Source organism: Eschrichtius robustus, chromosome 3 (assembly GCF_028021215.1).
Source record: "Eschrichtius robustus isolate mEscRob2 chromosome 3, mEscRob2.pri, whole genome shotgun sequence".
NCBI lineage: Eukaryota > Metazoa > Chordata > Mammalia > Artiodactyla > Eschrichtiidae > Eschrichtius > Eschrichtius robustus.
In genome coordinates, this window is record NC_090826.1 from 30,834,313 (window position 1) to 30,859,928 (window position 25,616).

General features: G+C 46.5%; 2 protein-coding genes across 9 annotated transcripts in view; both read right to left on the minus strand.

The window, feature by feature from the left end:
• Positions 1-4,550, minus strand: part of MTF1 (metal regulatory transcription factor 1) — a 43,446-nt gene extending 38,896 nt beyond the window's left edge. For 2 of the 3 annotated variants that reach the window (XM_068539550.1, XM_068539548.1), the window contains exons 1-2: positions 4,472-4,550; positions 2,236-2,694 (exon numbers count right to left, since the gene is read on the minus strand). In XM_068539550.1, coding sequence (XP_068395651.1) covers positions 2,236-2,643 — 408 coding nt within the window. In that variant the 5' untranslated portion in view covers positions 2,644-2,694; positions 4,472-4,550. The remainder of the gene's footprint in view (positions 1-2,235; positions 2,695-4,471) is intronic. The other variant, XM_068539549.1, reaches the window with a different exon arrangement.
• A 1,402-nt stretch (positions 4,551-5,952) lies between these two features.
• Positions 5,953-25,616, minus strand: part of INPP5B (inositol polyphosphate-5-phosphatase B) — a 43,699-nt gene continuing 24,035 nt past the window's right edge. For 4 of the 6 annotated variants that reach the window (XM_068539553.1, XM_068539555.1, XM_068539554.1 and 1 more), the window contains 15 exons: positions 24,175-24,276; positions 23,264-23,378; positions 22,814-22,930; positions 21,960-22,147; positions 20,322-20,433; positions 17,762-17,871; positions 16,816-16,951; positions 15,123-15,233; positions 14,047-14,209; positions 12,969-13,204; positions 10,734-10,847; positions 8,878-8,962; positions 8,378-8,505; positions 7,044-7,155; positions 5,953-6,798 (listed from right to left, as the gene is read on the minus strand). In XM_068539553.1, coding sequence (XP_068395654.1) covers positions 6,683-6,798; positions 7,044-7,155; positions 8,378-8,505; positions 8,878-8,962; positions 10,734-10,847; positions 12,969-13,204; positions 14,047-14,209; positions 15,123-15,233; positions 16,816-16,951; positions 17,762-17,871; positions 20,322-20,433; positions 21,960-22,147; positions 22,814-22,930; positions 23,264-23,378; positions 24,175-24,276 — 1,945 coding nt within the window. In that variant the 3' untranslated portion in view covers positions 5,953-6,682. The other 2 variants (XM_068539556.1, XM_068539558.1) reach the window with 2 other exon arrangements.

The window sequence follows — 25,616 nt, forward strand, 5'->3', positions numbered from 1 at the left end:
CTTCCCCAGTGCGACAACCAAAAATGTCTTCAGATATTGCCAAATGTGTCTCCTGGGGGACAAAACTACCCCCAGCTAAGAAACGCCATTCTAGAGATTTCCAAGTGCCAGCTAACAGTAGGATGTTGTTGATAATAAAATACAGACCATATCACAATTGTAGTACAGTGTCCAGATGAAGAGATAAAGAGTCGCACAGTACTCAGTGCCAGTTAACTCACACTTGTGAGACTGTGCTCAATTACAAATTTTAAGGACTTTGGAAAACTGGAACTTGTACAATCAAAGGTGACCAGGCTGATGAGAAACTAGAGGAAAATGTCGTAAGAGGAACATTTAAGTAAATGGAGATGTCGAGCCTGCACAGGAAAAGATGTAGAGAAACCCATGATCTTCAATTACCTGAGGGGTTGTCGGGTGGGAGGAAGGTTTAGCTTGCTGCTCAGAAAGGAAGCACTGGGGGCTTGCCTGGTGGCACAGTGGTTAAGAATCTGCCTGCTAATGCAGGGGACACAGGTTCGAGCCCTGGTCCGGAAAGATCCCACATGCCGCGGAGCAACTGAGCCCGTGCGCCGCAACTACTGAGCCTATGCTCTAGAGCCCGTGAGCCACAACTACTGAAGTCCGTGCACCTAGAGCCCATGCTCCGCAACAAGAGAAGCCACCGCAATGAGAAGCCCGCGCACCACAACGAAGAGTAGCCCCCGCTCGCCACAACTAGAGAAAGCCCGCGTGCAACAACAAAGACCCAACGCAGTCAAAAATAAAATAAATAAATTTAAAAAAAAAGAAGAAAGGAAGCACTGGGACCAGTGGGCAGCAGCTGTAGGCAGGCAGATTTTGGCTGCGTACGAGCAAAAGCTTTCTAACAATCAGAGCTGGCCAACAAACTCTGTATTAGGCTGGACTGTGAAACACTGTGCTCTCGTCGTTCTGTAAGTGTTCAAGCAGAGACCAGAGGCATTGGTGTCGGAGATGCTGCAGAGAGATCCCTGCATGAGGTGGGAGGTAAGACAAGATGGTCTCACTAGGGTTCCTTCCAGCTCTGAGGTTCCAAGGCTAGCAAAGGAAAACCAAATGCCACGAAAAAAACGATTCTCCCGTTTCAAGACCTGAATTACAGCAAAAGAGAAAAATATTCTGCTAAACAATTTACCCAGTGGCTGTTTGGTAACATCTTACATTTAGTCCCTGGCATTGCAACTACCAGGGATCGGTTTTTTTCCTAGTTGACCTGCAATTAGCTCCCGGATAATGTATATCACTACCTTTAAACCACATCTTTTACTCTGCTAATTATCACCCTTAGTACAATCTGTACAATGCTTTACAGTTTTCGAAACATTGTAATACGTGTTACCTTACGCACATTAGCTAAATATGAGCACGAAAACTTCTTTTAGATAACCTGCTCTCATTTACTGCCTCCTGCCCGAGTTTCTTACAAAAGAAAGCTAGCCTTGGGCTTCCCTGGTGGCGCAGTGGTTAAGAATCCGCCTGCCAATGCAGGGGACACAGGTTCGAGCCCTGGTCTGGGAAGATCCCACATGCTGCGGAGCAACTAAGCCCGTGCACCACAACTACTGAGCCTGCACTCTAGAGCCTGCGAGCCACAACTACTGAGCCCGAGTGCCACAACTACTGAAGCCCGCGTGCCTAGAGCCCGTTCTCCACAACAAGAGAAGCCACTGCAATGAGAAGCCTGAGCACTGCAACGAAGAGTAGCCCCCGCTCGCTGCAACTAGAGAAAGCCTGCACGCAGCCCGCACGCAGCAACAAAGACCCAACTCAGCCAAAAATAAAAATTAATTAATTAATTAATTAATTTAAAAAAAAGAAAGCTAGCCTTTATTATCCATTAAACTTTCACTAATAAAGTATAGTCCAGCAAATACTCATCTCTCCAAAACAAGTCATCTTTACACAACTCAGAGATAAGCCAAATCCAGTTATTTCCACATCAGAGACATGGATTTACCTCAGTGAAGTGTCTATTTTATTTATGATCTGGGGAAGAAATTTGCAATTTAGTTTTCCCAGATTTCAATGCGGCCATACACACCAAAAGTTCCAGAAAGCAGTCACAACAAAAAACATGAAGCATATACAGTAAGGAAAGCCATTGGAGGTCCTAATTCCAGGGGCTCCTATACTCCCTGGCTGAAACTGCTGATAAGAGTTGTGTAAGGACTTCCCCCAAAGCCAAACTGGGCCTTCACCCACTGCTTTACTTACTTCTTTACGTTTCGTTTCTGGACATTCCGACTGCAGTGTGAGGGTTGCACCTTCGATATTTCTTGGCATGGGCGTGGAACCAGGGTTTATTGTTAAATGAATCTGATCTGGTGAGATAATGTGTTGCACATAACCCTGGGACATTGCTTCATGATCTATTAGATGAAAGCCCTCTTCACCCCCCACTAGAAAAGGCAAGTGTTCTCCGCACTGTCCGTCGTCATCGTCGTCTTCCAAAGTGCCAGGATCCTGCTCGATAAGAACAGTTGTCCTATCATAAACAGTTCCAGATGAGGAAGGCACCAGTCCGTTCTTATCCACAAACCTGAGCATCTTGTCATCGGGGGTCAGCTCATCTTCCTCTACCTCAAAGTAGCTGATGCTGTCGTCTGGACTGTGTTCCCCCATGGTTCAGTCGTGCTCAGCCCAATTGTGAGAAATGGAAAGGTAGTGACCTGTCTGCAACAGAACAAAGCCAGAGTCAGAGCCATACCATAGGACCCAGGGACCTCCTCAGCAATCACAGGGCTGTTTTTTCCTCTTGTTTCAAGAGCAGGACAAAGTAAATGAAAAACATCTTCCCTGGGACTTTTTTTTTTAAGTTTAAACCCATCAAGTCATTTTGAAGGAAAAACAATGTCTTTTTTAATAAATTGAAGTAATGGGAATTCCCTGGCGGTCCAGTGGTTAGGACTCCACGCTTTCACTGTTGAGGGCCCAGGTTCAATCCCTGGTCGGGGAATTAAGATCAGGCAAGCCGCTTAGCACGGCCAAAAAGAATTTTAAATAAAAATAAAAATAAAAAATGGAAGTAATAAGTAGCAGCTTATAAGACCTTCCAAATGTGCCTTACTGCCAAACACTGTGAAGGCTGGTCAAAACACTTAAGGGGAAATAGGGGCAAACTGTTTCAAGGCTGAGTTGCTATAAATCTTAAAGTAAGGGAACTCCACCTAAATATCCCCCAAATCAGACCGTGAGGCAGTAAGTCTATGCTGGAAGGAGTAGGGCTTTGGAGGCAGGGTCACCTACCCACAAATCCCGGCTTCACTACATACTACTTGGGTAACTTTCTGTGCCTCACTTTTCTCATATGTAAGGTGGAACTGGTAATTCCTGTTCTCAGGAAATTGCTGTGCAGAGTAAAAGACATAATGTATGTTAAAGCACAATGTCTGACAACAGTAGAGGAATCAAGTGTGAATTTGTTCCCTCCTCCCGAGAACAGATGTTTCAGCTTCTGGGTAGTGGGGCTAATCCCTAATCAGGCATATCTAATGAAGATCACTTTATCTATTTATCTCCTAAAACAATCTGGTGTCCACTAGAAGCTATGCTTTATAGTGTGCTCTCTGCAATGAGGGAATGATGAGTCTTATTTTTGTTTCTACTGCCCCTAGCACAGTACACTGACACGAGGAGTTCAGGATATGTCAGTTAAATGAATGAAAGACCTGCAGATATACTCTCTTGGAACGATAAACTCTCTTGGGAAAAATATCAAATTTGAAGTTTTCCTGTTCTGGAATAGTGATTCTTCTTCTACCTGTAAACACATAGGTTCCACAAACGCGGGTCTGGCAGACATAACAGAGAATTTAAAAATAATCACTTTTAGTTTTCAGTCTGGCTTTGCACTTATCTTTCTCTTCTGCTCCGGATTAGAAAGTGAACCTTTACTCGGTAGGGCGGCTAGACAGAGTGGTAGTTACCAGAGACAGGCCAAGGGATCTGAGCCGGGAGGAACCGGCCCGACCCCTTGCTCTGGCTTACGCAACCCGGTAGATGCACATTTCGCTGCATCTGAGAGGAGAGATAAGAGCACCGGGGGCCCCATTGGGCTGCCCCAGCACCACAGGCGGCAACGCGGAGACCAACTGTCCGGAACAAACAAGACCAGGAGGTTTGAGGGTGGCAAACGAGAAATACAAACGGAGCACCCTTGAAAGGAGGCTGGGAAAAGGAACCTGTCTGGGATAGTCCCCAGTCCAGGGCTACACGGAAAACCCCGAAGTCAGGCTGGGGGGCTCCAAGCCGGGCGAAGAGGGGCAGGGTCCGGATCTCCATGGAAACAGGGGAGGGGGGCTGGATACCCATCCCCATGGAAACGGAGGAGGGGTGGGGTCCCTACGGTGACCGGTCTGGGGTCCCTACTGGAAAATGCTTCAGGAGGGAGCCTAAGTCCCGCGCCCCCGGGAGGTCCCCAGCCCAGGCCGCGTCTGATTTCGCCTTTTACCTCCGCGGCTCCCGGCAACGGCGGCGGCGGCAGCAGCTTCTCCCCTCCCCAGCGGCACCATGATTGCCCCCACCTTCCCTGAACGTCACTTCCGCTTCCGCTTTCCGGAGGAAGGAGGAGATAGTGGCTCCGCCTCTCCCTGACGCTTCTGGTTGGTTTAGTCGGTGTGGGGGCTGAGCTCGAGCCTCCAATTGGCGAGCGTAAGGGGCGGGACGGGGTGGGCACCAAGGAGACCTCGCGGGGCCACGAGTTCGTCCAGCGCGGGGCAGTGCCCGCCTAGTCCTCCGCCTTGGGGGGTGGCGGGGGAGTTGCCTGCTGGGAGTCGGGGCTCGGCTCTAGAGGCACCAGACGCAAGGAAGAGTGATCAGACCCCCGGCCACTAATCCAAAGTAGCCCCAGCCCGGCTTGCGCTCCCCTCACCTTAGCAGCCACAACCGCAACGGGAAGGACCCCAGTTAGCTGCCGAATTCGTACCCGGACCGCAAGGGGGAAGCCTGGAAGGCTGTGACATTCCGGGTTTCTCCTTGTGGCCCCAGCTTCCCCTCCTCACCTAACAAAGTTAATATGGGCAGGAGGGTCCCAGTAAGGAAGATTGGACCCAAATGGCAGAAATGGGGAGTATTCCAAGCCTGGCCGGAGGACGCCACCACCTCTTCTCCGCTTCACAGCCTCGCTTAAGACGCCCAACTCCCTTCTTCCTCACACCCCTGCCGAGGCCGTCTCTCCCGGCTTTTTCCCCTGCAGAAGACTGTCGGCTTCCATGGAACTCGTGCCCGGGCCAGGCAACGCCACCTACTGGCCATTCTTTCTTTAACCGTTCACATTGTCATCCTACCGGCCGGTATCTAAATCACTTACACTACCAAGGAGTAGTGGTGATCCAAGAAGCGATTTTGTACGTGCCTTTACTCTGCTCCTGACTTGTAAATATCTAGCTGTCAGAACCTCTTAGCAGCCGCTGCCATTTCCCCCATAAGCTATTTCTCTAGAATATTCAAAGTGGGACAATCCTCAGAAACTAGATCAGGGGTCAAGGGGTTGGGGCCATGCCTGTACTATCTCTTGCTTGAAAAAGGTAAATAGTGGCTGTTATCACCAGACTGCCAGGCAAATATCTCTCTGGCCCCTGACCAGCTGCCCCAGTGCTTTTTTTTAAAATTTATTTTATTTTATTTATTTGGCTGCGTCGGGCCTTAGTTGCGGTGCATGGGATCTTTGTTGTGACGAGCGGGCTCTTCGTTGCGGTGCACGGGCTTCTCTCTAGTTGCGGCACGCGGGCTCAGTAGTTGCGGCGCGCATGCTTAGTTGCCCCGTGGCACGTGGGACTTTAGTTCCCCGACTAGGGATTGAACCCGCGTTCCCTGCGTTGGAAGGTGGATTCTTAACCACTGGACCACCAGGGACCACCCTGCCCCAGTGCTTAAGCCACAGATGTCCAGCTGCTGAGAGCTGCCATTTCTTAAAAGATACAAGCAACCAACCACTGTTAAAAATACATTTATCATTAAAATATATTACACATATAAGAGAGGGGATACATTATATACAGTTTGGAGGATTTGTTGGCCCAGGAAATTCCACTTGTTTCACCAGAACACCAATTTCTTCAATATTTTCATTTTCAAGCCACTGCATTGCCCTCGGAGGCTGAGTGGCCAGCTCCAGAGTTGTTGAGCCGTATCTGAGTGGGAAGGGGGGTAGGGTTTGCAATATGTGTAAACACACGTCCTCAGACAGAGAGCTGGAAGCATCTGGGGTGGCTGTGGCCTCTTTATCCAGCAGCTTCCATTTGCATTCTTGCCGTCCAACTCATTCATCCTTCAGGACTCCAAAGTTTGTTCAAATATCTGATCATGGGGAGCCCGGCCCAAGCTACAGGGAAGGCACTATATGCCCTGGAGGCAGGTTGAGTGAGCACAAGAAGTACAGTTGTTTAAACATTAAAAAAAAAAAAGATCTATCTGTTAAATAACTAAATTTGAATGCTGAATGTCAGTTTTATTGTGGTGGATTTCCCGTCATGTCTTCACAACTCGCAGCAGCAGTGAGTGTGACAGTCATGGTGGGGAGGGCAGTCTGGGCTCAGGAAACAGGCAGCTGCCACTCTGGCATCCCAGTGGGCTCACGTGCTCTTAGGGCAGCTCTGGAGCTGAAACAGGTGGGGCTGGTAATTGGCTGCCTCAGGCAGAATAGGAGAGGAGATGGACAGGCTCAGGGTGAGTTGCAGAGGAACTGGTGAATAAATTCTTGAGCCTTCTTCTTCTCTGCCACTTCAAGCTTTTGGTGACCAGCTGGGTTTCGAAGCAGTAAGCTACCAAATATGCTAGCTGTATGAAAAACCCAGAAAACATATGATTCAGCAAAAGAAGTACTACTTATTCTCGTGTTCTTAGGAGTGGGGAGGGGTGCCCCAAAGCAGTACTTTCTGCTTTAAAATAACTATTCGAGGGTAAACTTTGCCCAGAGCTTGAGATTTTAGTTCTACTGCAGTGGACTTGGGACCTTCCTCAACCACATTTCTCTTAATGAGTCAGTTTGCAGAGATGCTTTCCACACACACTTGGCAGCTTACCTAGAATATTACCATCCAAATGATTTTTTGCTGAATTTTTCAGCAGTTCTTGCAAAAACGCCATCAAGTAGATGAAGACATTTCTGTGGCACGTGGGAAGGGTAGCAACGACCTGAAACAGGGAGAACTGGGATTGTCTTTTCGTTCATTCAATCGTTTCTCAAGTGCCTGCTATATTCCAGGAACTGAGTACATGATCGGGTACATGAGTAGTAAGACTGTACACTGAAAACCTTGATCACTTGTCACAGGTGCCAAAACAGAAGCATAGATCAAGCGTTACATGAATTTAGAGGTCAAACTTCTAACTGCACGTTCTCAAAAGACTTAAGAGAACCGAAAACATTTTAGTTGCGTCTTGAATAGAAGAGAAGATGGCACTTGCAGAGGTAAGGACTAGGGCATTTAGGGCAAAAGAAAGTGTAGAAAAAGGCAAGGTAAGGAAAACAGTGAGATAAGAAGAGAGAACACATCGTGAGAAGTCTATTTTGGCAGGAGCACAACTGTTTGAACAGGCCCTAAGCTTGGAAGGGCTGATCAGGCTAGAATTCAGTGAGTACTCTGGCTATCTGCATTTCAGAATCGGTTGGGAAGCCTGTACAAAATATATCCCAAAAGAGATTTTGAGGGACCTCCCTGGCAGTCCAGTGGTTAAGACTCCGCGCTTCCACCACAGGGGGCGCGGGTTCGATCCCTGGTCGGGGAACTAAGATCTCGCGTGCCAAGTGGTACAGCCAAAAAAAAAAAAAAAAAGAAGAGAGAGATTTTGATTCAGTGGAGGTGGGGGGTAAGGCTCTGGATCGTGTATTGTTAGCATGTTTTCTAGATTATTCTGCCATGGCAGGTTACATATGTGAATGACTAGACTAGATCATAAAAAGTCCCGAACATTTGTTTAAGAAAATCCTTAACTGGCAATGGAGAGCGTTTCTGACCAACAGCGACATGACAAGAGCTTTAGAACCCAAAATCTAACGGCCGTACGTAAAACAAATCAGCAGAGGGAGAGCATGAATGCAGGGTCCTGAACCAAGGAAAGTGGAACTAGAATGGAAGAAAGAAGACAAGTAACAGAGCAAGGGGACCGAGCGTGTGGGAGGTGAGGGGAGGGGGAGTCAGAAATGACTCAGGTTTCTGGGTTGAGTCACTGGAATTAAGGTGATGCCATTAAAAGGAAAAGGGACATGAGGGGAAGAACGGGTTTGGGAAGGAAGGACTTGGAGTCGAGTTTCTAAGACACTGCATTTGGGGGATGGTGCCCAATTTGTTCCTTCGGGCCCCATGAGACCCGGGGCTGCAACATGAACACGCCGATGCGCCACGCTTCCCCTCACCTGTTTACTTGCTGTGAGGTTGCCAGAACACTCCAAGCAGTTGTGGTAGACGCTGTAACAGATGACGGGCTCTGGCAGGCTCTCCAGGAAAAGCAGCAGGGCTTCGGCTACGGAGTGATTGCTAGCAGCTTTGGGCCCATCGTTAAGGAACAGGGGATGCCGCTGCCATGGTCATGGTTAGGAAGAGCCCCAGGAGCCAGCATGTGCCAGAGTGATGCCTGCCCAGCCAGGCTCTCTGCTTGGAGCTAGGATGCCAGGCTGACATCTTGATGGGGCCAAGCTGCCTGTCAGCTTCGCCGGGCCCTCCTGAATTCCTGCTATACTGGTTGCTTAAAGTTGTAAAGTCTTCTCTATACAAACTTTAAGTAAGAAAAACATAACAGCTGAGGACACAATATCTGACTTTGAGCCTTAAAATATCATCCTTTCCTTTTGCTCACCTCTCTTTCTCATATTCACAAACACATACACGCGTGCGTGCATAAACATCTGAAGGATACAGAGATTATCAATCATTCCACTATCCAAACAGTCCCTGATATGCTCAAATTCCAACCTCAGGCCTGGCTGCTGAAACAGATCTTCCTGGAAAAGGGAAGAAAGTCACAAAATAATTCTATTTTCAGAAAAGCAGCAATGATTTCCTGACCTAGAAATATAATCACCAGCAGGGTACAAAAGGGGGCAGCATGGTGAGGCCTTTGAATCACCCCAGTAGATAATGTGATGTAGGCTGATGTGGCTAATTCACCTTGCAGGCCTTCCCAGCCATGCTCCCACAATAGGTCTTGAGCACAAGACATCTATTATAAGAGAATTCCCTGGTGGTCCAGCGGTTAGGACACCGCGTTTCCACTGCAGGGGGTGTGGGTTTGATCCCTGGTGATCCAACCGAAGGGAAACCTTTAAAGTAGCTACGTTTCCTGCAGTGTTATGGAGGTATTGACCAGAAAGAGAAAAAACTGAAGAAAATATATCATTTATAAGATGGAGAAGGTTAACAAGGCACCTCAGTGCTTTGAGAAAACGAGATTATGGCAATAAAGGTACTTCTATGAGTCCTAGGATCCCTTATACTTGTTTGTTTTATAAAATAACTTAATGTCCTATAACCGTGAACAATAACAATATTATATGCATTGCTCAAAAGTTACACCTGAAAGGAGCTCTGTAGAGAAGGTAGACTAGCATAGTCCTTAAGAATGTGACTTTGGACTTCCCTGATGGCGCAGTGGTTAAGGATCCGCCTGCCAGTGCAGGGGACATGGGTTCGAGCCCTGGTCCGGGAAGATCCCACATGCCACAGAGCAACTAAGCCCGTGCGCCACAACTACTGAGCCTGCGCTCTAGAGCCCGCGAGCCACAACTACTGAAGCCTGCACACCACAACTACTGAAGCCTGTGCACCTAGAGCCCATGCTTCACAACAAGAGAAGCTACCATCATGAGAAGCCCGCACACCGCAACAAAGAGTAGCCCCCACTTGCCGCAACTAGAGAAAGCCCAAGCGCAGCAACGAAGACCCAATGCAGCCAAAAATAAATAAATAAATGGGAAAAAAAAAAAGAATGTGACGTCTATAGACTCCCTGGGTTCAAATCCCAATCCTGCCCATCTATCAGCTTTGGGACCCTGATCAAGTTACCTAACATTTCTGGGAATCTGCTTCCTCATCTGAGTACTACTGTGAGAACTAAATGAGGTAGTGCTGTAAAACACTTAGAACAGTGTTTGGGACATCGTAACGCTCAATAAATCTGAGGGGAAAAGTGGAGAGAGAGTATCCTAAGAATGTATGTTGCTCCAAAGTGGCAGAGCTGTGGTAGATCAGAGTTTCTATTTATCTCCCTGGGACCCAGATAAATGAGTCAGTGAAACTGACCAATCTGATCTCAGAAAGCTTGCCCAACCCACTCTAGAAATCAAGCTTCCTGAGTCACGGCCCCGGGAGTTCCACTAGTCCCCTGCCTGTCTGGCTTGTCAATAAGTTAGCCGCCCCTCCCATTCCTAGAAGCTGGCGAGAGTTTCCGCAAAGGAGAGCAGACAGACATCCTGAGAAGGCTCCAGAGGGTTTCCACCTGGGGGACCCCAGAGGACCGGGGAGGGAACATGCTGTGCTGGGAAGGCCCTCCTGTGTGAGGCTGCCTCCCCTAGGAGGAATCAAGTGCTGTATGTAATAGCAGGGCCTCACAGGGGTGTGGAACGTGAACCTACTGACCTTCACTCCCCGGGGTAAGAACAGCCTTCCACAGGTTCTGCAGGGGAAAAGCTTTTTATGCCCGAAGTTCTCAGGGCTGATGCTTTTTCTCAAGGCAGCATGGCCTCTGCCAGGTGTGTCCACTTCACCACCACCTACCTGCTGGATGGCATTTCGGTACAGGTAATCAACCATCATCCAGAGCTCTTTGGGGATGTCCATGGGTCTTTCCAAGTGGCTCCCATCATCTTCAGTCTGAAGTTGCATCAGAGTCTGAAAAGAAATAAAAAGCATGATCAGAAGGGCTACCAATAGAGCTTCTGCCAGGCTGGCTTCAGGAGAACGCAGGACATGGGGACAGCAAACCCCTGGAAGAAGGGAAGCGTTTTGATGTCCCTAAGCAAACATTCAGCAGGTACAAATGAAGTCAGGTGACATGATCAAGGTACAAAGGGTGACTTTTGAGAATCGGGAGTGGCTTATGGCAAAAGCAGTTGCAATCAGGTGAAATATGCATCATCTTAGAAAAACACCCTGCCAAAAAAAAAAGAAAAAAAAAAAAAAGAAAAAAGAAAAACACCCTGCCTACAGCACTTCACTGTCCAAACCAGAGAAATGGTGTGGTCTGGTGAAAAAAGAACAGAGACGTGGGAATACAACAAACCCAAAAGCAAGGTCCAGGTCCAGGGTTAACTCGCCAGGGACCCATGACAAATCACTCCCCTCACTGGGCCTCTGTTTTCATCTATATAATGGAGAGGACAGAGTTCAAGAGTCCCTGAATTTTAAAAATGCAATGGAGGAAAAAGGAAAGCATACCTATTGCCAAAAATCTGCTCCAGACTAGCTCCCTTGTATTAGAATTGTCTCCAGAGGAGCCTTTTATTTATTTATTTTTAAAGTTTTATTGGAGTATAGTTGATTTACAATGTTGTGTTAGTTTCTGGTGTACAGCAAAGTGGTTCAGTTATACATATGCACATATTCATTGTTTTTTTTTTTTTTTTGGCCACACCATGCAGCCTGTGGGATCTCAGTTCCCCCACCAGAGGTCGAACCTGGGCCCTCAGCAGTGAAAGTGCTGAGTCCTAACCACTGGACCGCCAGGGAATTCCTAATATGTTCATTCTTTTTCAGATTCTTTTCTCATATAGGTTACCACAGAATATTGAGCAGAGTTTCCTGTGTTATACAGTAGGTCTTTGTTGGTTATCTATCTTATATGTAGTAGTATGTGTATGTTAATCCCAAGCTCCTGATTTAACCCTCCCCGCCACGTTTCTCCTTTGGTAACCATAAGTTTATGTTCAATATCTGTAAGTCTGCATAGGAGCCTTTTAGATCTCAGAAAATTTAGTTTAGGATGATAAACCAAATGATGATTAAAACAGAAAAAGGGGCTTCCCTGGTGGCGCAGTCGTTGAGAATCTGCCTGCTAATGCAGGGGACACGGGTTCGAGCCCTGGTCTGGGAAGATCCCACATGCCGCGGAGCAACTAGGCCTGTGAGCCACATCTACTGAGCCTGCGCGTCTGGAGCCTGTGCTCCGCAACAAGAGAGGCCGCGACAGTGAAAGGCCCGTGCACCGCAATGAAGAGTGGCCCCCGCTTGCCGCAACTAGAGGAAGCCCTCGCACAGAAACGAAGACCCAACACAGCCAAATAAATAAATAAATAAATAAATAATAATTAAAGGTGCTAATAATTTAAAAAAAAACAAAACAGAAAAAGGAATAATATCACAGGCCAGGGACATTCCATCATCTTAATATCTATGGCTGAGTTTCTCTAATATGTTATTATGAAAGACCGAAAAACATGGCAATAACATTTTGCAGCTTTTCCCATCAAGAGGTAGGGTCTTTCCCCATCCGGAATCTGGGCTGACCTCACAACTTGTTCCAACCAATAAAATATGGCAGAAGTGGTACCATGCGAGTTTTGGAGCCTGGGCCACAAGGAGCCTTACACCTTCTGCTCTCAAACTCTTGCTACCACTTAGGGAAGCCCGGGCCAACCTACTGAATGACCAGAGCCCATGTTGAGAGAGCGGCCCAGTGAGCCGCCAACACCAAGAAAGTGAGGGAGGCTTCCTTGAACCCTCTGGCCATCACAGCTGCCGTCTGACTGCAACCACACAAATGAGCCTGGGCGAGACCAGTAGAAGAGCCACACCGGAAACTCACAGTCATGAGAAGCAATAACTTGCTGCTGTTTTAAACCACTAAAAATATCAGGGAGTCTGTTAAATCGCAATACACAACCGATAGAGTAAGCAAACTCTACGGAGACTAAAGAATCCTCAGGTCCCTGGAAAGGTAGGCACGGGAGTATCTTGTTTGATTGGCATGGCTGCTACACAGTTCTGGATGTTCCCTTGTGGCAGGTAACTCACCAGCTCTCTAACAGTTTCTAGCGGCAGGTCCAAGATTGGCTCCTTCATGTAGCACAACGTGTGAATGGGCGATCCGAAACAGCTAGGCAGGTAGTTCCCAGACACAGACAAAAAGTAATCCTTTCCCCTGTCCAAGTGTAAAACGAGAATGTCCTCAATTTTGTCTTCACCCGAGTTGAGCTTTGTAGCTGTGGTCTTATTTACAAAGAGCTCCAATTCAATCTCAATGGCAGAATCTGAAAAAACACGTAAACGGTAACGCTGGTTGGCAGAAGGCCAAGAGGAAAGGGGGAGAGAAGATGAGCAGGAAGAGGGTGAGGTATACAGGGTTAGGGGAGAAAATAAGAGGCATCAGCCAACCAACAAGAATTTACATGCTCAGCACTCAAAAGACACGTGAACAAGGAGTTTACGGTCCAAGGGGGAATATGAAAACAGTAAACAAGAACATGAATAGGTAACTGCTATAAAACTCGTGTTCTAAGTAGCACAGCTCAAGCTAGAAATGATTAATACAATAAGAAGGCGTGGCTCAAAGAGCCTGCCCTGAGCCAGCTCAGATGAAGACACCCTATCCAGTAGAAAATACAGCACGTTATCAGACTGTGAACTGTCCACAAGACAGGCTTAACCCCTCTGCCTCACGGCACTACACAGAGTGCCAAGGAGAAGTTGGGGGCAAGACGCGGGTGGTACATTCTAGGGACAGACATAATTTTTCTGGATGACCACCCTATTACCTTTGCCCACAAGAGCGGACAGTTGAGAGTTGATTATAGTGAGACAGAGGGTGAAAACGGTTCCTCTAACAGCAACACCTGCTTTACAGCACTCCTGTGTCTTCTCTCCCTGCAAAACTGTGGTACATCCACATGACTGAGAATGCTTTTGAAACTGAACTCATGCTCCTTACTATTTTATATTTTATTTATGGATGGTTCATCCACAGGGCTTTGAAAAATGTTCAAGCAGACAACAAAACACTCAGACACAAAAAGCTTATTCCAGGAGAGTGAGCAAAGATAGGGTAGGGTGTTCCCCAAACCAGCAACCAGGAACCTGGGAACGGAGGCCTTACCTGGCAGGAGGAACCCTCGGCTGGGGTTGGCCCTCAGCCACTGCTTACAGTAAGACACTTCGTCAGGCTTGTTGATGAATTCAAACTGACACGGTACTTGTCCATTCCGAATGGTAAAGGACTCTACCTGCAGCTGCATGTACTTCACGCTCTGAAAACAGAACTGGGAACAAGCCAGGACCAGTCAGACCAGTGCCCTCTCCGTGGCAACGTGCCTAGCCACCCCAAATGGGCAATCCTTGCCCTTGCTGGAAAGAAAACGAAGGACCATCTCTTTCAAATCATGTTTCTGCTTTTAAGTATTTACCTGGGAGGTCACAGCTACCATGAAAGACCAGTTGTCTGTGTTTAACTCAGAAATCCTAAACTCAAAAAACTCATGTTGTTTTATAAATAAATTTCCTAACAGAATCCAAGTTTAAATCTTCTATATGCAAAGACCATATCCAAAACACCCTTCACACATTCTACTCCCAAACATGAAAATCAAGCTCCTCCTTCCAAGTAGCTGGACATCTAGGGCATTAAAAACACCCTCACCATAAGTCCTCATTTAACTGACTTTTTGGTACAGTCAGTTCTGAATGATCTATGCTATGGCACATCTATGAAACATCTTTAGCCCTAACTTGACTTCTCCCAATGCCCATTACCTTTCCATACTGCCTTCCTTCCCATCAACTCATACGTACCCAAAATTCTGGACTCAATTTTATCTCAAAGCAAAGCATCAGTAGGAAGACAAACCCAGTGCAAGAACACACACCAGCTATATACTAAGATCAAATGAAACACATTTTGGATCCTCTGTGCCTTATTTAACTCATGGATGGCCCACGTATGGGTGAAATATATGAGCCACAAAAGGTTAGAGGCTTCTGGTTTAGAAGATCAGGAGGTGAACCAACAACCCCTCTCTTGTCAGCTGGCATCATCAGCCTCACTTTATCTAGAAGCAGCTGATCCAGACTAGAGTCCAGTAGTCTGACAGGTGCCTCTTGGAATTCTGAGCCCCAGCAGGTGAGATTTACGTTCTGTGAAGAGAAGAGCCTGATGCCTTAGCACGTCCTTCCTACCTCTCGCTTGGAGAGGGACACAGAAGGAATGTTGTCATTTTCCATCTTATCCAAGGAGCGAACAATCTCCTCCAGAGTCTTCCGATAAAGCTCTTCATTTACGACCCTCACCTGGAAGGGAAAGAGCAGAGACTGAGTGCTTTGGCTTCTGCCCATGTCCTCTTTTTCAGTTTAGAGGACATTCATGGCCTTGGGAAATAGCAGTTGATAGCAAAGCAGAAAATGAATACTAAATAGATTTAATTAACGAACAAAGAACCCAATTAACAATAGATGTAGAAGGGTGCCCCAGAGGCAAAGCTTCTGGTAAAATCAACTGCTTCCTGATTAGCAGAAAAAAGATGCGGGAGTGAAAGCTTGGTTGGCAGTTCTGCTGGGTCTTACGCCCAGGGCAGAAAGATGCCCAGTGCCTGGCTCTGCTATGCTTGCTGCTGCCAACAGGTCTGCAGTGAGGAGCTTCTCTAGGGCTTTGATTTAAAGCAGCATTTCTCAGGCTTTTTTAAACCTGTATTCCATCAGCCAAGAAGATTTTGTCAGGCCTTCCCTTCCTTATTTTGAATTACAGTTTTTGTCATTCTCCAGTAATAAAACCTTACCTATAACATTCATTAGGCTTTTTGCAAACCACCCACACCCTTGTAGATTCTGATGTGCCTCTACCTGCACCCTTGAGAATTGGTAATATAAAGAAACACAGAAGTCACTGAAGAAGAGATACAAATGGAGAATACATAAATAAAAAGATGTTTACTGTAAATCAACTATACTTTGACAAAAAAAAAAAGAAAAAATAGATTACAGAAACAGAAAAAAAAAGATGTTCAACTTCACTAGTAATTAGGAAAGTGTAATCTAAAATAATGGAGTATCTTTCTCTTTTGGCTCACTGGGTCGGCAGAAATTTAAAAGATTGATAAAATCCAGTATTAGCCAGGCTGTGGGAACACAAGCTCATCCAGAGTTGGTAGAAGTGTAAAATGGTAAGGACTGTCGGGAGGATAATTTAGCAGACTCAGATAAATTTAGAATACATTTTTCTTTGAACCACTAATTTCACCTCTAGGAATTTCATTCTACAGAAATATTCACAACGGTACGCAAAGATATATGTGAAGGGTGATCACTATAGCAATGAATACAATAGCAACATTTTGGAAACAACTTAAATGATCAATATATATTGGGGTTGGCCAAAAAGTTCCTTCGGGTTTTTCCATAATATCTTATGGAAAAACCCGAAGGAACTTTTTGGCCAACCCCAATATATTACGGTTCATCCATACCATGAAATATTTTGCAGCCCTTAAAAATAATGAGGAGGGAGCTCTCCCTTTACTGACATGGAAAGATCTCTTAAAACATAGCCAGTGGGGAAAAAAGATGTTCTCAGAACAATATGCATGATATATCTCTTTTACAAAAAGGGAGAAACTTCCTCTATGCTATATATAGAATACTGACACACATTTGCATAGAAAAAGGTGTGGAAAGATACAGTCCAAAGAGCAAAGGGGAACCTCCACGTATGTAGAAACATATAGTAGAAGTCTACAAAACAATTATGAATTAAATTTAAACAGCTTCCTCACACTCAAGGTAGGAGGAGGAGACCAGAAAAGACAAAAGTGGTCTCAGCTGTGGGAACCAATTCCCTAGAGGACGATGACCACAGAGGCACCAGCTGCCCACCTACCCCGATGTCAAACACTGAGCTGACGGGCTTGTGGTCGCTGGTCTTCAGGGCCATGTGGCTCTGGTAGCTCAGCTGAGTGATGTTCTTCCCTTTCCAGAGGACCCGGTCACACCAGGCGGGAGCACGACACTTCTCGCTGAAACGCAAAGTCCACGCTGGGAGCCCTCCCAGGCACAGCAGTGCCCTCACCTGGTGAGCTCCCTGGCTCAGCTAGGGGTGACGGGGCAGTCTTCCAGTCCGTGCAGCTGGAGATCTGAGAGGGCAGGGGCGATTTGGGCCCACTGGGGGGTAATGTGTATCCTGCGGGTATCACCCCGAACAACTGCGAAAGCTCAGAGCCAAAACGCCATTCAGAATGATTCTCTGCCCTCTACTGTCCTATGGGGATCAGGCAAGAGTCACAGCCATCTGAGGGTGAAGTACTCTGTGGTCCTCAAAAGATGGTGGTTAAAACAGGTCGTGAATTCCTACCACCTGGGTTCAAATCCTGTTTCTACGCTTGCCTGATTGGGATGCTCTTGAATTTTGGGGGTTTCAGTTCCCCGATCTATAAAATGAGGATAATAAATCATACCTACTTCAATGGGTTACAAGTAAAGTGTATTCAACAGTGTGTGGCATCCCACAGGCACTAATAAAAATATGAACTACTAGGTGAAGGCCAAGTACAAGCTCGGTTTGCTGCAATCATCACCCTAAGCGTAGCTGGAAGGTAAACGAGTCTCAAGAATTCTTATGAAGCAAAGGCTAAGGCAGTCAACAAGATGACGTGCATGAAGGCAGGCTGCTTAATGAACAGATACTAAGAGAATGTTTGACCTGAGTACAAAACATGGGGAAGAAGTGACAGGAAACCTATCTTTTTCTTTAGGTCAATGAGGGCAAGTGCTTCCATAACTTTCTGAGTTTCCATCTGCTCAGCCCCCTGAAGCAACCTCTGACCTACCTGGTATCCCAATCGTCAGAGCCAGTGTCATACTTGTAGGTGGGCTGGAACGTGAGCTCACCCTCGCTGAAGCCTTCGAAGACAGCCTTTGCAGCCACCTGAGCTCTCAGCTACACGAAAGGACGGATGGAAAAAAAAAATCTCAGGATAACTGCTATTTGATGCATTTTCCCCTCTAACCTGCCTTCCTACGTGATAAAAGTGCATTCCCAGGACTTTGATAACAGTAAAAAAAAAAAAAAAAAAAAAAAAAATCTCAGGATAATAAGGTCAAACCTTGAATTAGCAGAGGAAAGGAAATCAATCTGGAATCCAATCTGGAATCCGAACTCTAACCCCAAAGGAAAGGCCCATGAGAAAGCTATTCTGTAAGATCTTGAGTTAATTAACTCCTAGGAAGAGAAGCATGCTAACCATCCCTCCACCTGTTATACAGTTTTTAAGGCTCTTTTATGAAAGTGTACCCACATCCGAGGGGCCTGAGTACCACCTTACTGAGATGTCCCTAGGAGGATTAGGTACCAAAGGACATAGAGATTTTTCTCTTCCAGGTATCAACTGTGCTTCATCTGTGTAGCACAGTTGCTCCAATTATACAGAGGGATAGAACTGCATAGAACAAGGTCTGGAAAGAAACAATCCAAAAAGCAAAAGGGAACTTCCATGTATGTAGAAATATATAGTAGAGGTATACCCAAACCATTATGAATTAAGTTTAAATTTAAATAATTTTTTAAAGGAGTTTGTCAAATCAGTTATATGAACTGAGGGAAGCTCTATGCTTTGGTTTCCCCATCTGTAAAATTTGGACTTATAATAGAATCTGCCTCACAGGATTGTTGCAGAGATTAGCTGTCAGCTTAGAACACTGCCTGACACGTTACGAGAGTAACTAGCACCCTTGTCACTACAGTGATTCTAAGAGCTCCTTCTCAGCAAGACAGAAACCATAGGTGTTCCCGCCTCCTCCCTGGAGCGCCGAGCTGGCACTGCGTGGACTGGTGAAGAGCTGTCAGCTCCAGCTTTGAGACAGAGTCAGCTATCCAGGGGACAACAGCTGACAAACCCCAAAACGTGAATCCCTAAAAAAAAACTATTCAGAAAAAAACAACAGGAAACTTAAAAAATTTAGGTATTAGTGCAAGATGATTCTTAAATGGGTAAATATAGACCGTAAAACCGTCTGGAAAGCAGAGAAACACACAGACTGGGTACTATTACTTAAGGAAAGACCAGAAAAGAAGGCAAGGGGAGGGACTTCCCTGGTGGTGCCGTGGTTAAGAATCTGCCTGCCAATGCAGGGGACACGGGTTCGAGCCCTGGTCCGGGAAGATCCCACATGCCGCGGAGCAACTAAGCCCGTGCGCCACAACTACTGAGCCTGTGCTCTAGAGCCCACGAGCCACAACTACTGAAGCCCACGCACCACAACTACTGAAGCCCATGCACCTAGAGCCCATGCTCCGCAACAAGAGAAGCCACCACAATGAGAAGCCCACACACTGCATCAAAGAGTAACCACCGCTCGCTGCAACTAGAGAAAGCCTGCACACAGCAACGAAGACCCAATGCAGCCATAAATAAATTAATTAATTAAAAAAAAAAAAAAGAAGGCAAGAGGAGATGGTATTGAACTACCAGGGAAATGAGAATGCCGCAGTCCAGAAAACAGAGGCAAGAGATAGATAGTTACAGAACAGACTGGGTTAAGGCTGAAATGGGAATTAAAGAGAATAATTTACCAAGGAAAAGAGTGGGAGAGAAAAATGGATTGATAAAGAGATTATTCCTTAAAGAAAGACATAACAGACTTGAGATTTTTTTTTTCCCCCTTCAACTGATCTGCACTGGGGGAAAAATAAAGGAAATAGAAAGATTTAGACTAATGACAATACGAAGATGATTGAAAGGGAGATACAGGCTAAAAAGAACAAGGGCTGTAACACTCTGAACAACTCTGACCACTTGAACAGTTTCAAAATCTATTGAGAGCAGTAGCCTGAAGAAGGTCAGAGAGAAACAGATTTCTCTTGTCCTGGGAAATGGCTAGTGCTCTGAGAAAGGAACGCTAACCCAAACCATGGTGGAGGAGAGCACGATACAGAACTGCTTCCTGTCGGAAGTGAAGACAGCCATTCAGAAGAAGAGTGGTCATGCACACTGGACAGATCTGGTGAGGAGCAGGGGCAGGGGGAGTGGGAGGCCCATCCAAAACATCAGTAAATCATCTTTAAAATACCAAGTATCTTCGTTATGAGAATAGGCTTGGTTCCCTTTGGGCCCCACCCTGAATGACTGAATGAATGGACATGCGTGTGAGAGAAAGAGAGCAGCTCTTGCCCCTGGGGGAGACAAGCCTCAAGGGAACAGCCAGGGGGCAGACAACGGTGGGAGAGGGGAACACAGATGGAAGGAAGGAAGGAAGGAATGATGGGACACCAGCTCCTCAGGGAAACCTCCCAAGATGAGCAAGAAGAGGCTGGAGTTGGGCAGCCAGGCTTTTCTGTGCCTTCCCGTGGCAGGACAGCTGCCTGAAGAGGGCCCAGGTGGCCATCGGTACCTGGTCATTCGCATACAGGGTTTGAAAGGCCTTCTCTTCGATGAGCTTTTTCACTTTTTCCACATCCAGCTCTTCTATTCTGTAGTTGAGGTCCCCCAGCCACAAGATCACACTGCGAGGACAGAGCACAAAGGTCACAGGGTTTAGGAGGGACTTCACCGGCTCTATCCGGTGTGCTCCTGACAAAAGGCCCCCGAGGCTCAGCCTCTGGGGAGCTGGGCGGGGAAGGGACTCGGCTACTCAGGGTCTCTTTTCCTCTCACCATCCCATTTAACACCATGTCTAGCATGCTGCTTACTCAATTATCTTGGTCCGAGTTCACTGTAAACAGTCTTGAGTTCTCCTTGACTATTTTATTCTTGTACGGCTGGAAAGATAGTCTAATAAGATCTAAAAGCAAGACAATAATTTACCTCTCTCCCGGGAAGAGGCAAAAAAGGTCAAGTATTGGGAGTCCTGTCAATCACTCAGGGACTCTGGACCAGATGACGCCATGATGCCGCCTCTTGCCTCCACCCACCCTCCAGTGCACAAAACGCACTCGCAGCCTTTGTTTCTGGAGCTGAGTTCCTCTGAAACAAAGCTCAACCCTTCCAGTGGAGTCTGGCTTTAACCACCACCGTATCATTGGTTGGCTCTTTCCGAAGAGCGTGACAGGTATTTTATTACACCTGCTGCTTTGGGAAAATGATGACTGGATGCTCCCAGGTGACATCGCACATCCCATGAAGACCAATGCCGCTTTATGTGAAGCCAAGAACCAGGTCATGAGAGAAGCCACACGGCAGCATACACACACCAAAATGAATGCATCCACGAGCTAAAAGCAGACAAACTGACATGCAAGCTGCAACCTCACAAACTAGGATGCTTCAGGGTCAGCGGAACGGGAGACACAGTCCCTGCTGGGCTCCCTGGAGAAGAGGAGCCATCCTGGCAGCTTCCAGAACACCAATCAAGACAGTTCTACCACCACAGCAGGCGGACGAGAGGCTGGGCTCTGTGTACTCCCTGGCAGACACCACAGCCCCAGTGGCTTCTTCCTTGTCATAAAAGAAGGGGCACATGCTCCAAGTGTTACTGTAAAGTCTGAAATTCCAGTATGCCTTGAATTTAGACAGAGAGCAAGTATTGGAGATAAAGGAAATACAGAGAATAGACAAAAATCAGCACCAGATGCTCCAAGCAGCTGCAACCACGGCTCTGTAAAGTTGAATCAAGAGGCAAAAAAGACTAAGTGAAGACAGAGAAATGCAGCCTAATCCTCAATTACACATGCTTCTGGAGAGAACAGGCAGACAGAATCCTGAAACATCCTTCTAAACCTGTGCTTGAGATGCTCGCTCTGGGGTGGCTTTCCTCATGACACTGCATCAAGGCAGACCGATGTTAAAAATAAATCTTACACGTTTTCCAGGAACAGATGGTGTCTGAGAAAGATTCTAGAGGTCTGCCAGATGGCAGGTTGGGAAACGAAAAATTTCCAAGAGAGGTAATCCCTGTGTAACTGAGAGTTGGCTGGAGCTCCCACTCAGGCAGTGGGAAGCCTCCCCCGGCCCCCTGCCTAATGAAACAGAGAGCCCACAGCTTGGCCCGTGGGGCCCGGTGCACCTTGTCGGGGTGGAAGGCCAGACTCACTCATGCTTGCTGATGGTGAGAGGGGGGAGGCTTGGGTCAACCTGACGAAACTGCATTCGAGAACAAATGTCTTTGTAGTCTTGGTTCCTCCTCTCATACTCCTCCGTGTGGGCTGCCAGGTGGGAATTGACAACGCAGATGCTGGTGTTGTGAAACTGGAACCGGACTGCCACACCTCCTTTGTTACCCTGTGAAAGGGAGTCCAAAAAAAGACCAGTAGTCGTTTAAACCCGAGAGGTTGCAAAATGTTTTCTCTTAATTAGTCTGCATCATAATCCTGGGAGGTAAGTAAAGCAGCGTTACGATCCACATTGTACAGGTAGGAAAACACATCCAAGAAGGTAGAACGACTAGCTGGCCAGTGGCAAAGGTGAGTCCACTTTTCAGTAAATCACAGGCAGACCACATGCTCTCCCTTCCCCATGGGAAGCTAAGCTCTCGCAGTAGAACCTAAAAGCAGGATTTAACAGCTTCCAGAAGAAGAGAAAATTGCAAACCTATTATTAGCATTCTTTCTTTCTTTTTTCTTTTTAAGCATTCTTTCTTTTCCTTGGTGACCCACCATAGTTTGTGCAACATATGCCATGCATTAAATGGGAGGACCCACTGGAGGCTCTGGTGTGAAGTGAACACGAGGATTGGGCTAGTTGGGCAAATCAGCCGGCAAGTCACTAAAATACAATTTCTGAATGGTCTGCTCCATCTAGCCCTGCTCGATCACGAGGGTACAGTTCACGTCGTAACGCCAGCACCCTCAAACTGGGACATGTGCAGTCACAGTATCATGAGAAGTGGGGTCCAAATCTTAGGGACCAAGGCCCTCCATGTGCCAGACGTGCCAACCAGGAACTCACCATCCTCCCCATGATTCCTGTCCCCACCGTCTCAACTTCCACTTCTGAGATGTACGCTGCATGCTCTTGTTTGACATATAACAGCAGCATAATCCCAACCAGTCGGATGAGCTTTACCTGGAAGAGAGACAAGCATTCAAGTCATGGCATTAACTAGGAGTCAAAAGGAAAAGTAGTCCAGAAGCTGGCTGAGAGTATTACTGTATCTCCTCCTCCACACCAGGACACAGGGTAATCACCTGAGTGACTCCGTGATAACCTCAAGAGCCTACAAGTGCCAAGACCTGCCTCTTTCAAACCCAGAGACGCCTCTTCCAGAGGGCCTGGAACTGAAAATCTCAGGATCATTAGGGCTGGCTTTTGATGAAAGTCGCAGAAGAAGTGAAAAGTTATCTTAGCACCTCCCTGCATAGCAACAAAAAATTAGAAGGTCCCCGACTCCTCTCTTACCTTTGCATATTTGGCATCTGGATGAAGACCCTCTGATACAGCTTTAAACCACTCTTCCTCCTTTGGGGTATCATGGAAGAAAAAGGCTTCTTTACTCAAATCAAGCTCCTGGAACCTATTAGGAGAAGCAACCAGTCAGAGAGTAGAGAAGGGTAACGTGCAAGATGGCACGTTCACAGGTTGGTTTGGGTGTGTAAGGCCTAGCTTTCTAGCTAAACTGCAGGACCCTCAAGAGGGAAGAAAAATAAATACTTAGCAACAAGGGACTAAATGTCAAGGAATTTACCAGGTGCTTTCACAAGCAGCAGCCCATTTCTTCTTCATAATGAACCCGAAGTAGTTAGAAGAGTGTCCATTTTATATCTGAGATCACTAGCTCGCCCAAGCACCAAGTGGCAAATGGGTTCAAACCTAGGTCTATATAAATTCCAAATTCTAGGCCCTTTCCGCTCCCGTACAGGCTTCTTTGCTGTCCCCTCCCCACCAATAGTACCCAGTGCAGTGGTAACAAGATAATAGGCGTGAAAAAAAAAATGACTGATGGATGGGGCCTTTTTTTTCTTTTAAGCTAACCTTCCTTCCCTGGCAAAAGATATTTTTGCTTTGTGACCAACAAAGTGTTGAATGTCTAAGTAATTAAATTCAGTTCAAGGGGCACCGATCTTAACAGAGGGCTGCACTCAAAATTAAATATTAGCATTCAAATGCCAAGCACATCACTTGAATAGTGCCAGAAATTTGTTTACTGGGAGGAAGCACACCAACAGGGGAACAGCTGTTATTAAGCATATGCTCATTTTTCAATCCCTTCACCTGCTGTGAAGTCTCAGTTATAGATCCATGCCCCCATCCCTTCAACCACAGCTACACGTTCTGGAAAATGCAGAGGCAACTAGAAGAGAAGCACTCACCCCACACAGTATACATCTGGGGCCTGGATACCATGGCTGAGCCAGGGCCGGAGGCACTCCTTAGGGGACTGTCCATTCACATTGTATGTTCCCACAAAAAACCTGTTGCCAAAGACAATCAATCGGTCACTTGGGAGGACTATGGACATGACGGGGGAAGCACTGGATGCTGATTCTGCTTGGTTTCAGTCTCTCTGGACTGGAATTTGAAGGCTTAAGAAATGTCACATCTATCCTAGACCAGTGCACGTGGCACCAAGGGGTGACGTGCAGTCTGCCGTGATATTTGTTGCTTTTGTGATAACTTCAAACAGTAGAGGCCCACTCCGAACATTCCTACTTAGCTTTAACAGCCACTAGAGAGCCATAATCCACGAAATGACTGTTTACTGTGTGTACCAGTGAAATGAAAAAAAGAAAAGTACCCTGGTAACTACTTTCCGAAAGAAAGCAACACCAGTGTTCAGACAATTCACTGTTTCTATTCCTGGAAGCAACGTTACTTTGTGTCATAGTCCCAATGCAATGATTTAAAAAGATCTGGCAGTCATAAAAAGGAACGAAATTGGGTCATTTGTAGAGACGTGGATGGATCTAGAGACTGTCATACAGAGTGAAGTAAGTCAGAAAGAGAAAAACAAATATCGTATATTAACGCATATATGTGGAACCTAGAAGAATAGTACAGATGAACCGGTTTGCAGGGCAGAAATAGAGACACAGACGTAGAGAACAAACGTATGGACACCAAGGGGGGAAAGTGGGGGTGGTGGGATGAATTGGGAGATTGGGATTGGCATATATACACTAATATGTATAAAACAGATAACCAATACGAACCTGCTGTATAAGAAAATAAATAAAAAATTCAAAAATTCAAAACTAAATAAATAAATAATAAAAAGATCTGGCAGAATCCTGCACCCTTTATTCATGTAACTTTCCCTCATCTTGCCTAAAAAGATTACCAAACACTAACTTCCTCTGACTAATTTCAATTCAAATGACTTTCTTCAAAGGCCCCAAATGACCAAGGGATACACAGAAGGATAAGCAAAAATCAGGATCTCTTTCTTCTGCACACGTGTATCTCTTTAAATATTTCTGCAACCATTTGCAGGTTGTGTCACTCCCACTACACCACACCTCCCACAGTGCCTGGCCTGAAAAGGCACAGAATAAATGCCTGCTAAGGAAGAGTGAAAGGAATCACTTATTTAGAAAATGATGGGAGGGACTTCCCTGGTGGTGCAGTGGTTAAGAATCCGCCTGCCAATGCAGGGGACACGGGTTCAATCCCTGGTCTGGGGAGATCCCACATGCCGTGGAGCAACTAAGCCTGTGAGCCACAACTACTGAGCCTGTGCTCTAGAGCACACGAGCCACAACTACCGAGCCTGCACGCGCTGCAGCTACTGAGCCCACGTGCCGCAACTACTGAA